General features: G+C 43.3%; 1 protein-coding gene across 6 annotated transcripts in view; it reads right to left on the bottom strand.

Moving 5' to 3' along the window:
• Positions 1–465: 465 nt before the first annotated feature.
• LOC113895973 (mucin-16-like) overlaps positions 466–15,295 on the bottom strand; it is a 118,165-nt gene continuing 103,335 nt past the window's right edge. For 5 of the 6 annotated variants that reach the window (XM_027547844.1, XM_027547846.1, XM_027547848.1 and 2 more), the window contains 9 exons: positions 15,098–15,228; positions 14,318–14,385; positions 13,182–13,330; positions 10,305–10,468; positions 9,298–9,365; positions 7,684–7,850; positions 5,483–5,524; positions 5,171–5,250; positions 466–1,795 (listed from right to left, as the gene is read on the bottom strand). In XM_027547844.1, coding sequence (XP_027403645.1) covers positions 1,688–1,795; positions 5,171–5,250; positions 5,483–5,524; positions 7,684–7,850; positions 9,298–9,365; positions 10,305–10,468; positions 13,182–13,330; positions 14,318–14,385; positions 15,098–15,228 — 977 coding nt within the window. In that variant the 3' untranslated portion in view covers positions 466–1,687. The remainder of the gene's footprint in view (positions 1,796–5,170; positions 5,251–5,482; positions 5,525–7,683; positions 7,851–9,297; positions 9,366–10,304; positions 10,469–13,181; positions 13,331–14,317; positions 14,386–15,097; positions 15,229–15,295) is intronic. The other variant, XM_027547847.1, reaches the window with a different exon arrangement.

The raw sequence follows: 15,295 nt of genomic DNA, 5'->3' as shown, positions 1-15,295 counted from the left end.
ACCACCAGTGTTTGGTTTCCATTTTTGTAGAGCTGTAGGTTTCCATGATGTCTTCCTGAGATCCACATCAAAGATCCATCGGAGTTGGGATTTTTCTGTCCGGCCTCTTGTGTCCACCAAGAAGCTACTTTGGATTTTACTGTTTGGGAGTATTGTCTGATTCCCCTTTTCTCTAGACTATATCCATTTAAAGTCTAAAGTGTTTAACAAACACCTTATGCTGTTAATGGTGCTAGCGAGTGTGTTTTCCTGATTCACCATGACATCTACAGTGGTGCAGTAAAAAAACAAGGGAGTTTGTTTTGGCTGCCTTTGCCTGATCTTTTATTTATTTCTGAAAATAAACTCCTTCCTTGTGTTGGTGTGTCCTGTTCTTGTAGTTGACTATAATCTCTCACTATGTTTTAAATTATGTTTGTATGTAAGAAGTATGTGAGGTTTTTTGCCACAGGAATGCTTTGGTAGTTGTTTCATAGAAACATTTTATTAACTATTCTCTAAACCATCATGTGCTAATAAACACTGTGTTTTTAATTTCTTGAGAGGTTATATGAAAATGACCCATTATAATTATCAATTTTAAGGTAAACTTTCTAATTTTCTTCCTTTGTTCACTATATTTTATGAGTCAAGATTATGTGCATATGAATCCAGGTGTTTTTTCTGCCAGGAAATTTTTCTTTTTTTTTTTAGTTTTAATTTTGGTCATGTAGCTAATTTCTTAATTGTTCTTAATACCCAGAGGTTAAATCATGTGGGGTTTTTTTGTTTGTTTTTTGGCTGTGCTATAGAGCATGCAGGATCTTAGTTCCTGGACCAGGGATCGAACCTGGGCCTTCTGCACTGAGAGCATGTAGTCCTAGTCACTGGACCACCAGGCAAGCCTGGGATTTACAGTTTCTGAGAGTGAGGTATTAAACAGTAACAGAGAATCTACAGTATTAGCATCATGCCTGGGATGCTTTGAGCTGCATGTTGGGGAGTCTCTGCTTTAACCATTCAGTTAGATTCAGTGCAGAAAAAAATGAAAAAAGGGACTGTCTTTATTTTTTCTCTCAGATCTTTCCCCTGAGTTTTATTCATCTTTAAATTCGAAGTAGACTCTATCTCTCTAGAGTTTGCTGCCACTCTGGGATTCAGTCTTCCCAGACACCAAGACCCAGGGCTGACTGCAGAATCATGGCTGACCCACTCATTCCTCTTAGTCTATTTCCTACCTTAGAGGACCTGTGATGAAGGAAAGGAGTCAGTGAACATCCTGGTGAATCTGAACATCAGAGAATAAAGTGGTTCACACGGAACTTGAGACTGCCAGGGCTTCGGGGAAGGGGGTGCAGAACATGGAGGAATAGAGATGGGGTGATGGCTGCCCAGGAGTCAAGGAGAGAGGTGTTCAGGGGGTGACTAGGAAGGTAAACCTCACTTAAGTGGGATGTCAATTTTGTTCTTTAGCCACGTCTGTGCCTATTTCACCAATCCTGGTGTCCCTGAGGGTGTGAACCCATCAGACAGAAGTTGCAGTTGTCTTCAGCGCAACGAAGGGGAGACCTTTTCTCTCAGTCCACTGTGAACCAGGTGGGGGCCAAGCCAAGAAAGGCCTGGAGGTTGTGTCCGACCAACGTGGTTTACTTCTGTTCCAGCCAACCTCCTCTGGAACCTGTCTGGGAAAAGGGGACTTGCGCAGGTCTCACTGCAGCTTCCTCAGGTCCAGGTGTGGCAGGTAATAGCCCATGCTATCGGGCTGTAGCTGCTGAACCTCATAGTCTGCCTGCTTCTTCCGCTGGTGGACTCTGACCTGCGAGGGTGAACAGAGGGTTCAGAATGGACCAGTCGTCTAGCCAACTGTGGGAGGTTACAGGTGAAGGACACGGCCGCAACCACAGACACCTGCTGTGCCTGTGTGTCTCTCTCCTCGTTTTCTCTTAATTTTCTCTCAGCCTCTCCTTTTCTCCTCTTTCACCTCTTTTTCTTCTTTCTTCCCTTGAACTCTCCATTTTTTCCTACCATTTTCTCTCTGACAGCCCCTTCATTTTTTTATCTTTTAAAAAAATTTGGTTTTTTGTTTCTTTTTTCTGATATCCTCTTCATATCTTGTCTCCTTCCCCTAACCCCAGCTTAACAGATATACAGTAAACTGCACATATTTTTAAAAAATGTTTAAAGTTTATTAGAATTAGACATCTTTCAAAGAATGAGAGTATGTAGTGGTTTTTTTTTTTTTTGCCATTTACTTGAAATGTGATCAGTAATGTGCATGGTGGGTTCATTAGCTTTCAGCATCTGCTTGTAAATTTGGAATCAAATAACAGAAGGAATATATATTCCAAGTTATATATATATACATTTTAAATTATTGGATCATGGTGGTCTAGCTGCTAAGTCGTGTCTGACTCTTGCGACCCCATGGACTGTAGCCTGCCAGACTGCTCAGTCCGTGGTATTCTCCAGGCAAGAATACTGGAGTGGGTTGCCATTTCCTTCTCCAGGGGATCTTCCTGACCCAGGGATCGAACCTCAGTCTCCTGCATTGCGGGCAGATTCTTTACTGACTGAGCTACAAGGGAAGCCCCTTATTGGACCATAATTGTTCACAAATACTGGTTGTCTATATATTAGTTATTTTATCAGTCAGTTTTAGTAATATTAATACTGTCTTTAAAAATTTCCTGTACCTTTTTCACACTCTGATCATTTAGTAATATGTGACAGTACTTTGAAAAATTATTTATTTATGGCTGTGCTTTGTTACTGTGGTCTTTGTTACTATGCATGGGATTTCTCTAGTTGCGGTGAGTGGGAGTTAGGGCTGCTCTCTAATTGCAGTGCATGGGCTTCTCATTGCGGTGGCTTATCGTTGAAGCTCTTGAGCTCTAGAGCACAGACTGAGTAGTTGTGGTACATGGGCTTAGTTGCTCTGCGGCATCTGGGATCTTCCCTGACCAGGGGTTGGACCCATGTCCCCTGCATTGGCAGGCGGATTCCTAACCACCAGACCACCAGGAAAAGTCCTGCAGCATTACTTTTTTAATCAACTCACTTTACTAAAGAAAATAAAAATGCTGAATATTTTAGCTTTTGAACAAAATCATGTAAGCTTTTACATTATTATGAAAAATTGTATTATCCAATATTTTCTATTATTGTAAAGACTGTATAGACTCCAGAGAAGGTGATGGCACCCCACTCCAGTACTCTTGCCTGGAAAATCCCATGGATGGAGGAGCCTGATGGGCTGCTTTCACTTTTCACTGTCATGCACTGGAGAAGGAAATGGCAACCCACTCCAGTGTTCTTGCCTAGAGAATCCCAGGGACGGGGGAGCCTGGTGGGCTGCCGTCTATGGGGTCGTACAGAGTCCGACACGACTGAAGCTACTTAGCATATAGACTCCAGCTTCTAGTAATACATCATTGAGTAATTTGGACTAAATTTCTTATAAAGATAGGTAGAAAACTTAGATAGAATGAAAAAATGCCTATTTGAAACCTTTGGAGAACAAATAATGTTACTAGACTGGGATATATAAGATAATGGAGGCCCTGAGAAGGATCCTATTTGTAGGTAAACTGCATACATTTAAAGTGAATGATTTGATAAGTTTGGATTATAAACTTATTGAACCATTCCCTGTAATCAAAATTAGGAATGCTCATTATTCCCCCATTTTCCCTCATGTTCTTTTGTAATTCTTCCTCCCCTGCTATTTACAAACACATTCTTATTCCCAGACAACCACTGATCTGATTTCTATCCTCAGAGATTAATTAGTATTTTCCAGAGTTTGCTTATAAATGGAATCCTACAATAAGTATTCTTTTTCATCTAACTTCTTTCATTCAGCATATTCAAATTCAAATTATTTTGAGATTCATCATTGTATATGTTAATAATCCAGTATTATTGCTAAATAGTATTGAATTGTGTGAATATACCACACTTTGTTTACCCATTCACTTATTGATGGACTTCTTGGTTTGTTTTTTAGTTTTTGGCTAGCACCCCACTCCAGTACTCTTGCCTGGAAAATCCCATGGACGGAGGAGCCTGGTAGGCTGCAGTCCATGGGGTCGCTAAGGGTCGGACATGACTGAGCGACTTCACTTTCACGCATTGGAGAAGGAAATGGCAACCCACTCCAGTGTTCTTGCCTGGAGAATCCCAGGGACGGGGCAGCCTGGTGGGCTGCCGTCTATGGGGTCGTACAGAGTCCGACACGACTGAGGTGACTTAGCAGCAGCAGCAGTGCAAATATTATTATGAACATTTGTGTACAAGTCTTTGTATAGATATGTGTTTTAATTTCTCTTAGACAAATTCCTAGGAGGGAACGGTTGCACAGACATATGCAACTTTGAAAATTTATTTTTAAATGAAGTATAGTTGATTTACAATGTTGTGTTTGTTTCTGCTGTAGCAAAGTGACTTAGTTATACACACATATATACTTTAAAAATATTCTTTTTTATATTATGGTTTATCCCAGGATACTGGATATAGTTCCCTGTGTTAAAAAGTAGGATTTTGTTGTTTATCCATTCTATATGTAATACTGTGTGACTACTAACCCCAATGTGACATTTACTTATTTTTATTGTAATTGCTCTACAGTGCTATGTTACTTTCAGGCATGAGCAAAGTGAATCAACTACATGTATACATATTTTATACATTTATACATTTTTTAGATTTCCTTCCCATTTAGTGGAGAAGGGAATGGCAACCCACTCCAGTATTCTTGCCTGGAGAATTCCATGGACAGAGGAGCTTGGCGGGGCTACAGTCCATGGGGTCACAAAGAGTGGGACACGACTGAAGCAACTAACACTTTCACTTTCCCATTTAGGTCACCACAGAGCACCCAATGTAACTTTTAAAGATGCAGCCAAGCTATCTTCCACCAGCACTATAGGAGAGTTCCAGCTGCTTCATATCTTCACTGACACTTGGTAACGTCATTTTGCTTTTAACCCTTCTCATGCATAATGGTATCTCATTATAACTTTCATTTACATTTCCCCAATGACAAATGTTGTTAAGAAAAGGAAAAGGCAAACCCCTCACAGACTAAGAGAAAATATCTGCAAAACACATCCCCGCAGAGGACATATCCTTCTAATATATAAAAAGCTCTTACAACCTGATAGTAAGAGAACAACACCTCCTTGCTTACCAGGAAAAAGCTGATCAGGCCCATGATGAGCACCAGGAGTCCTGCCAGGCAGATGAGGATGATGGCCCAGAAGGGGAGGTCTGGGGAGACAAGTCCTGGTGTGAGACACCATCTATCATTCCTCCAGGGCCCTGCTTCCCCTGCCCCCACGCTCCCCCGGCCCACCGACCCTGACTGTGCCTCAGAAATCCCAGTCTTGGGTTGACCAGCTTTCATCATCATCCAATACCCTGGGTATGTGGCTGTTTTCAATGAGGCAGAGAACCAGAATATTCCCTCTCCACCCTGGGCTACAGCATCTTTGAGGCTTACCAGAATTCTCAGTCACAACATCATTTCTGTTGGGAGAATACCCTGAAAGTGAATGAAATGGAGAATACATGTGAGTGTGTTTTACCCTTTTAAATAAAACTTTTCAAATATACAGACAAACAGAACCAAGTCATAAATATCCATCATCTAGAAGTAACAATATTTATTTCACACAGTTAAAACAATATTATTTGTTGTTTAGTCACTAAGTCGTGTCTGACTCTTTGTGATACCATGGACTGTAGCCCTCCAGGCTCCTATGGACAGAGAAGCCTGGTGGACTACAGTCCATGGGATTTTCTAGGCAAGAATACTGGAGTGGGTTGCCATTTCCTTCTCCAGGGGATCTTCCCCACCCAGGGATTGAACCTGTGTCTCTTCCATTGGCAGACAGATTCTTTACCACTAAGCTACCAAACAATATCATACCTAGTGTATAACTATTTGGCTTCCCAGGAAACGCTAGTGTAAAGAACCTGCCTGCCAATGCACGAGATGGAAGTGATGGGGGTTTGATTCCTGCGTCAGGAAGATCCCCTGGAGAGGGGTACGACAACCCACTCCAGTATTCTTGGATGGAGAATCCCATTGATAGAGGAACCTGGTGGGCTATAATCCACAGAGTCAGAGTCGGACATGACTGACATGACTTAATAAGCATGCACGTATGTATAACTTATTAACACTTGCCACACTTGTTTCATCCCATAATTCCGTTGAAATATTAAAGTCATGTCGACATAATATTTCACCCCATTTTAGTTTGCATCACTGGAAAATGAGGATACTTTACTACATAATAACAAAGCCACAATCACACTACAAGAGTGTGATATTTCAAATCATACCTCTGGGAATGGATGGATGACTGGTGATGGACAGAACTATCTTATGCTAGTGAAGGGGAGAATGGGTCATAGGAGTTGACAAGACCATGGGCTCTCTCTAAATTTATAAATTCCTGCTCAAAAGCCTTCTGCCTATGAACACATTCACTCCCTTTTCCCTTTACTGAGTTTAATACTTATTTTCCAAGATTCACCTAGACTGTAATTTCCTCCAGGAAGCCTTCTGATTACCACTCCTAAGTGTGGATTGGTTCACATCAAATAATTCATTGTTTTCAACTGCCTATTCTTATTATTTCCAACTGTAACATAAACTATATGAGAAATGATTGGCACAGACTGGGGGAGGGTTGTAGGCCCCCCTTGCTGTACAACCTCTCCCTAGCCAAAATCTTTTTTCTTTTTAATTTTACTTATTTCTGATTTTAATTGAAGTATTCTTTTTAATTGGAGTAAAATTGCTTTACAATGTTGTATTAGTTTCTGCCTCACAACGAAATGAATCAACCATAAATATATGTATATGGCCCCCTCTCTCTTGGATCTTCCTTCCCATCTCTCCTCCCCAGGCAAATTCTTAAGATGTGCTGTGTGATATAAGCAGTGACAAGTGCCATTTTAAATTAAAATTAATTTTAATGAAGTAAAGTTTAAAAAAATCTGGTACTCTGTACTATTAAAATTCAGTAACCATAAAAGCCAGTCACAATAAGTGAAAGTGAAAGTCGCTCAGTTGTGTCTGACTCTGTGACTCCATGGCCTATACAGTCCATGGAATTCTCCAGGGCAGAATACGGGAGTGGGTAGCCTTTTCCTTCTCCAAGGGATCTTCCCAACCCAGGGATTGAACCCAGGTCTCCTGAATTGCGGGTGGATTCTTTACCAGCTGAGCCACCAGGGAAGTTCAAGAATACTGGAGTAGGTAGTCTACCCTACCCCTTCTCCAGCAGATCTTCCCGACCTGGGAATCAAACCAGGGTCTTCTGCATTGCAGGCAGATTCTTTACCAACTGAGCCATCAGGGAAGTCCTCAGTCACAATAACCATACTTCAAATATACTCAGGAGTCTCATGTGATGTATGCTCTGGGCAGCACAGGTATAGGACATTTCCATCATTAAGAAACTTCTACTGCATTATGCTGTCCAGGAGAGATGGCAAGTGTCTCCTGTGTCCCACTGGGTATTGTTTCTTCTCCCTCAGTGATGGGTAAAGTTTGGAAGACTGTGCCACCTCTGCCAGCCTGGGAAAGTTCAATGCTGACTCATCCTCAGGTCTCCAGACTCCCAGGAAAGCCCCTATGTGAGGAAGTTGGAAGCCCTCACTCCTGCCCCCATGATCAGGGAGTCTTACCGTCCACAAGGAGACTGTTCCTGTCCAGGGTGAAATTCTGCAGCTGAGTACCATTCTTGGTCAGACGCAGGAATTCCTCATAGATGACAACTTGGTACGGACTCCGAGCCAAAAACGCGAAGTTACACTGAGCGTTTACCCCAGTGTGGTTGCTTGGAGGGACAGATCTGGAAGGACACCAGTATATGGAGTTCTACCCCCGTTCTAGGTTCTCTGCTGGCCCTGTCCAGGACAACTTTCTGCAATGATGTAAACATTTGTGTCTGCAGTATCCAGTCATTATTTGCCCCTTGTTACCAAGCACTTAAAATATGGCTACTGTGGGACTTCCCTGGTGGTCCAGTGGCTAAGACTCTGTGCTCCCAATGCAGGGGGCCTGAGTTCAATCCCGGGTCAGGGAATCAGATCCCATATGCCACAACTCAGAGTCTGCATGCGACAACTAAAACAGATTCCGCATGCTGCAATTAAGACACGGCAGTGGCTCAGATGGTGAAGAATCTGCCTGCAATGTGGGAGACCCAGGTTCAGCCCCTGGGTCTGGAAGACCCCCTGGAGAAGGGAATGGCAACCCACTCCAGTATTCTTGCCCATGGAGAATTCCATGGACAGTCAAATAATAAATTAAAAAAAAAAAAAAAAAAAAAAAGGGTGAATCTGCACATTATGAAAGCAAACCAGAAAGAAAGAAATCAAATTTGCCTCAAAAAGAAACATGACTAGTGTTAAGTGAGAAACTAAATGTCTCATTTTATTTAATTGGATTAATTTATAAATAAATAAGCACAACGAGAACATTTTGAAATGCTGGAGTAAGGACTCTCGAAAATCTGTAAAAGCAATGAGAACACTGGTAAACATGGCCAAAATCAACTTTTTCAGAAGTCTAGAAATTTACCAAAGGCTGGCAACAAGCCAAGCAGCATTCAGGTAAGAAAAAAATGTATCTTGGTAAACAGAGTCAATGTTATGGCATTATAGCTTGCACAGTTCTCATTCCACTCTCACAAGGGACTCAGTAACTGTGAAAGCCGGAAGGTTAGAACCAGTTGACTCATTAGCATGGATCTTCCTCATTCTTCCCTCACCCCCACTAGCAAACAATTTCCGTTCTCCCTCTAGGGATTTACTCTTCTGGACAATAGGCATTCCATTTTTATGAGAATCACATGCTGTGTGGTCTTTTGTGACTGATCTCTTTCATTAGAATAGTGTTCTTAAGAGGGAGATGAATATAGGCATAATTATGACTGATTTGCATTGTTATACAGCGGAAAACTGAAAGCATTAGTCGCTCAGTCGTGTCCAACTCTGCAAAACCTTGGACTGTAGCCTGCCAGGCTCCTCTGCCCATGGGATTTCCCAGGCAAGAATACTGGAGTGGGTTGCCATTTCCTCCTCCAGAGATCGAACGGGTGTCTCCTACAGCTCCTGCATTGCTAGGCAGATTCTTGACCGCTGAGCCACCAGGGAAGCCCCAGTGTTTAGGTATCAGGTCTGTGTTCCTAGGGCTCTCTTCCATAACAGCTAGGAACTGAAAGACTGCAGCAGTGGGGACACTTCTAAAGGACAGTGCGAGTCTCCAAAGTGATCAGGTCCTGAGCTGGAACTCACCTGAATGCTGAAACTTCACAGTCAGAAAAATGAGTCTTGATGCTGCTGTTTCGGAAGAGCTGGTTGAGCTGAAAGATAGGGCAAAATTTCCTAGGTCAGAATCCATGACTCTGGCACTGGAGAATGCCAATTAGCCAATGAGTACACTGCCCCATTTATTTATTTTTCTGTTGGTCAAATGGTAAAGAATCTCCGCTGCCACTGCAGAGGGCACGGGTTCAATCCCTGGTCAGGGAACAGAGATCCTGCATGAGGCACAGTGCAACCAAGAAAACAAAAAATAAAAGAAAAACCAGCCCAGGTATGTACACCAAAGCATGTTCTGTTCCAGGATATTACTTGGGCTAGTAATTGAACTCGTCTATGGCTGTCTCTTCATTTGTCAAATGCGAATAAGAACCTATCTTTATGAACTATTAAAAAAAGAAGTCACCTTCTGGATAACCAACAAGGATCTACTGCATAGCACAGGGAAATACACATAATATTTTATAATAACCTACAATTGAAGATAATCTGAAGAAGGATATATATATATACATATACATATATATATATATATATATGAATTGCTATGCTGTATATCTGGAACTAACCCAATATTGTAAATCAACTATACTTCAATTAAAAAAATGTCCAGGGGACTTCCCCTGGTGGTCCAGTGGTTAAGAACTGCCTTCCAATGCAGGGGATACAGTTTTGATCCCTGGATGGGGAACTAAGATCCCATATGCTGCAGGGCAACAAAGCCCACAGGCTGCAACCCCTGAGTCCATGCACTCTGGAGCCCATGAGCCACAACTACAGACGTCTGTGTGCTACAATGAAGACCCAGCACCACCAAAATAAAATAAAAAATAAATAAAATTTAGAAATGTCCAGAGGCTAAACTGAAAAAAAATACAGGTAAATGTGCACACTAAAATAAAAGGTCACCCTCTGACTCCTCGGTGTCCATAGGTCAGTCTCTGCAGAGGAACAGATTGGGCACAGAAGCCCATTCTTACCGCATCCTCAATATTTCTCTTATTTCTCTGGTATTTGGGAGTGTCTGGCTGCTTCATGTCTTGAGAATAGAATAGGTTGGTGACAGTGAAATTTAGCTGGACTTTCTGGAAACTGGGAGTGGTCGTTGGTTGGTCTGTGGGTAGGTGAATTGATGGCTCTGCTTCTAGAATAAAAGGAAAGTGAAAGTTCCCATTAGGGGAAGTTTTCAACAAAGAAGTCATTAGAGTCAGTCTACTTATTCCTGGCACTGTGGACTGAGCTGGGTTTTTAAAAGTGTGTTACAGGAACTTCTCTGGTCCCCGAGTGGTTAAAGATCTGCCTTGCAATGCAGGGGATGGGGATTTGACCCCTGATAAGATCTCACATACCGTGGGGCAACGAAGCCCACTTGATGCAAAAGAGAAGCCAGTATGCTGCAACTAGAGAAAGCCTGCGTGTGCAGTGAAGACGACCCAGGGCAGCCCCGCCCCCGCCGCCAAAAAGAGTAGGCTATAATAAAAAAGAATGAAATAATACCATTTGCAGCAACATGGATGGCATAGAGATGATCATACTAAGTGAAGTAAGTCAAAAAAAGAAAGACAAATGCCATATGATATTACTTATATGTGGAATCTAAAATATGATATAAATCAACATATCTATTAAACAAAATCAGACTCACAGACATAGAAAACAGACTAGTAGCTGCCAAGGGGGAAGGAGATAGAGGAGGGAGGGAATGGAGTTTGGGATTAGCAGAGGCAAGCTATTATATATAAAATGGATAAACCGCAGGCCCTACTGTATAACAGGGAACTATTAATATATTCAATTGTCTGTGACAGACTCTAATGGAAAAGAATATGAAAAAGGAAAATACATATGTGTATATGTTCTTGTTGCTTAATCGCTATGTCATGTCCGATTCTTTTGCGATACCATGGACTGCAGCCTTTCCAGGCTCTTCTGTCCATGGGATATCCCAGGCAGGAATACTGGAGTGGGTTTTCATTTTCTTCTCCAGGGTCTTCCTAACCTGGGGATCAAACCCATGTCTCCTGCATTGGCAGGCAGATTCTTCATCACTGAGCCACCTGGAAAGCCCATATATAACTGAATCGTTTTACTGTATTGAAGAGGGTAACACAGCATTGTAAATCAACTGCACTTCAGGGAAATTTTTTTAAAAATTGGCTACTGAAGACCATCTGCCCACCTTGAGTCCATTCATCTGTCTGCCTGTCCAGCTGTCCACTAAGCATTGTGAGAGTTCACAAGGTTGGGGGGAAGAGGAGATTTCTCTGAAGCAGTTGGCAGGTGCTGACCATTCCAGTGGGCATCCATCATCTTTGCTGATCTAGGTCCCTAATATGTCCTTCTCCCCCTCCCCAATCATTGACCTGGTAGAGGAGAATCACCAGAGGACGAGCTTTCTAAAGTAGAACGCTGAGTGTGCCATGTTCCTCCCCAAACCATTCCAGTGCCCAGGAAAGTCTCTGCCCACATCTTTAGCCACAGTTGTCACCCATCTTATGTCAAGGTGTATGCTCCAGCCACACCAAACTCCTTATAGCCTCCTTCAATGACATGCTCTATCTTCTAGGTTACAGACACATGTGGCTCAACTCCCTATTTCTTCCCTTCAGCTAAGTCCTATTCTCCTTCAGATCTGTTTCTTCATCACTTCCTCTAGAAAACTTTCCAAGAGAAAGCGGTGTAATCCTTCTTTGGAATTCCCACAGACTTTCAAAATTCCTCTGTCATAGCAGCAATTACAATGTATCATCAGTGCCTATTTATTTTCATGATATATACATTTAATGAATAAATGAATGAATCAACCAATGTATGACTCATAACAGCCTAACAAGGAAACCCAGGATCCTTCCCATTTTGGGTTAGAAAAACTGACATGTGAAATAATCATTCTGTTGGTTACAATTGCTGGATTTTCTCTTCCTGTCTCCTGTTGGATGACATTGCCATGAGTCATCAGCATGGGCTTCCAGAAAGCCTCTCCTTTTTCCTCTGTAGCCTCTATCCATGTCGCTCATATCCAGAAGCCCTATCCTTCTTCATAAAACCATCTTTTGGACTTCCCTCATGGTCCAGTGGGTAAGATTCTGACTGCCAATGCAGGGACCCCTTGGTCTGGGAAGATCCCACATGCCGTGGGGCAACTAAGCCTGCGCACACATCACAACTACTGAGCCCATGCTCTGGAGCCTGACAGCTACAACTACTGAAGTCCAGGTGCCTAGAGCATATGCTTTACAATGAGAGAAGCCACCACAAGGAGAAGCCTGCACATTGCCACTAGAGAGTAGCCCCCGCTCGCTGCAACTAGAGAAAGCCCACTCAGCAATGAAGACCCAGCGCAGCCAAAAATAAATAAAATTTTTAAAAAGACTAAGAATATACAGTAGTCATGTACGGATGGAAGAATTGGACCATAAAGAACACTGAGCACCAAAGAATTGATGCTTTCGAACTGTGGTGCTGGAGAAGACTCTTGAGAGTCCTCTGGACAGCAAGGAAATCAAACCAGTCAACCCTACAGGAAATCAACCCTGAATATTCATTGGAAGAACTGATGCTGAAGCTGAAGCTCCAATACTTTGGCCACCTGATGCGAAGAGCTGACTCATTGGAAGAGACCCTGATGCTGGGAAAGATTGAGAGCAAGAGGAGAAGGGGGCAACAGAGGATGAGATGGTTGGATGGCATCACTGACTCAATGGACATGAGTTTGAGCAAACTCTGGGAGATGGTGAAGGATAGGGAAGCCTGAGGTCATAAAGAATCAGTTGGACATGACTTAGCGACTGAACAACAACAAAAGAATTTTTAAAAATACCTTTTCCAGCCATGACATATCCCCCTCTATGTCCCACCTGTCACATGCACATCTGTCAGCTGGTAGGTGGCACCCAGCCAGTGGGATGAGGCGTTCAGGGTCTTGTCTAGAAATACTTGCTTCACCATGCTGGAGTCCACTCTGGAGGAGAACTGGGCCTTGATGGTGACCGATATGGGATCCAACCTGGGAACAGAGACCATGGGATCTCAGCCAGCACCCAACACCAGCAGTGTGTCCTGAGTTCCTGCTTTGTAGACTCAAAGACCTAAGGGTAAGCACCGCAGTATCTGACTGCCTTCTTGCTCCAGGCAAGGGAAGAGACCCTGACCAAAAAGGGAAACGCTTCTAGGAGTTAGGAAGAGAAGCAATAACAGTAACAATAATGAATGTCTGTTGTGGACCTCTAAGAAGTGACTTCCACAGTCCTTCCCGGTCACTCTGGTAGAAGCTATAATTACAATCTGTTGTTTAGTCCTGTCCAACTCTTTGTGACCCCATGAACTGCAGCTCAATAGGCTCCTCTGTGGGATATTCCAAGCAAGAACACTGGAGTGGGTTGCCATGTCCTTCTCCAGGGGCTTTTCCTAACCCAGAGATTGAACCCAAGTCTCCTGCATTAGCAGGTGGATTCTTTACCACTGAGCCCCCAGGGAAGCCTATTTTTATCATTATCCCCATGTTAAAGACAAAGGAACTGAAATTACTAACTTTCAAAGTCAGCAGCATGTCCCATGATCCTCCCTCTCTCTAGTATAGATGTCCTAGGCCTCTACTCATCCTTCAGAGATGTGAATTCAAACCCAACTTCTGTGCCTCAGTTTTCCCATGCGAACATGTGGGATGCACATATTGCATCTCTCATGCAAGAATGTTAAGAAAATGAAATGAGATGATCGTGCATGACAGTACTCAACAGGCAGCCTGGCCATGGTAAATATTATTAGATTACTATTAGCTGAAAGTTGAAGGAGGTGGGTGCAGGGAGATGGTGGGTCCATGAGGGTAAGCCTTTTCCTGTACCCCAAAGACCTATGGAAGGAGATGGTAAGCTTTCAGGCATGTGGGAAGAATGGGCACCATGTCAATGACTTCCAGTCCAAGGATGTGCCAGCCAGTGCTCAGAGCCTTGAGCTGCCATCTCAGCCAATGCTTTCAGTCTCCTCAACTTACGTCAAGTTGGTGACCAGGCAGGAGAGGAATACGCCTTGTAGCTGGCTGCTTCTGTAGAGTTTGGTGACCTAGAATAAAGGGGAGGGAGGCTGGGTGAGATGGAGGTCTCTTGGGGCTGGAGGGCGCCACTGGAGCCAGAGAGGAACAAACACAGGTCTTGAAGCAAGGGAGGCCTCAGTTCTGATCCTGGTTCTGCCCTTAACTCCATTGTGTGCCCTTAGGCACAATGTTCCCTTTTCTGAGCCTCAATTTTCCCATCTGAAAAGTGGGGCAGCAGCTAGGGTACCAACTCTGGAATCTGAAATAACCTAGAACATGTAGGTAAAGGGAAGAGTTGAAACAATTACTTAATAGATGCAGGGCAGGACTTCTCTGGTGGATAAGAATTCACCTGCCAATGCAAGGGATATGGATTCGATCCCCAGTTAGGGAAGATTCCACATGCTGCAGAGCAGCTAAGACTACGCCACAACTACTGAACCCGTGCTCTGGAGCCCAGGAGCCACAACTACTGAAGCCTGTACACCAAGAGCCTGTGCTCCACAACAAGAGAAGCCGCCGCAGTGAAAAGCCCGTGCACCATGACAATGAGTAACCCCCACCTGCCGCAACTAGAGAAAGCCCGAGTGCAGCGATGAAGACCTAGCACAACGAAAAATAAAATATAATAATAATAAACATGGAAGGGGAATAGCTTAGAAAAATAGGTGCATGTCAGACTGAGGAATGAGAGGGGCACTCAGGGTAAGGAGAGATGGGAGGGGCGAGAAAGACCCCCACCTTGTCACTGATGTCCCACAGCAGGGCGATGTACTCTGATGATGTGGGGTCTTGGTTGCTGAGATTCCAGTTGATTATGTGGAAATTTAGCTGGTATTCCCTCTGGATAGATAAACTTTGGGGTGCATAGCCTGGAGCCACAGAGAGGAAGAAAAGACCGACAAAGACTCAGCTTTTAGCATAGAGACATGTTGGCCC

This window comes from Bos indicus x Bos taurus, chromosome 7 (genome assembly GCF_003369695.1).
Source record: "Bos indicus x Bos taurus breed Angus x Brahman F1 hybrid chromosome 7, Bos_hybrid_MaternalHap_v2.0, whole genome shotgun sequence".
Classification (NCBI taxonomy): domain Eukaryota; kingdom Metazoa; phylum Chordata; class Mammalia; order Artiodactyla; family Bovidae; genus Bos; species Bos indicus x Bos taurus.
Note: the sequence above shows the minus strand (reverse complement) of the source record. Positions and strands in the feature narration are given on the sequence as shown.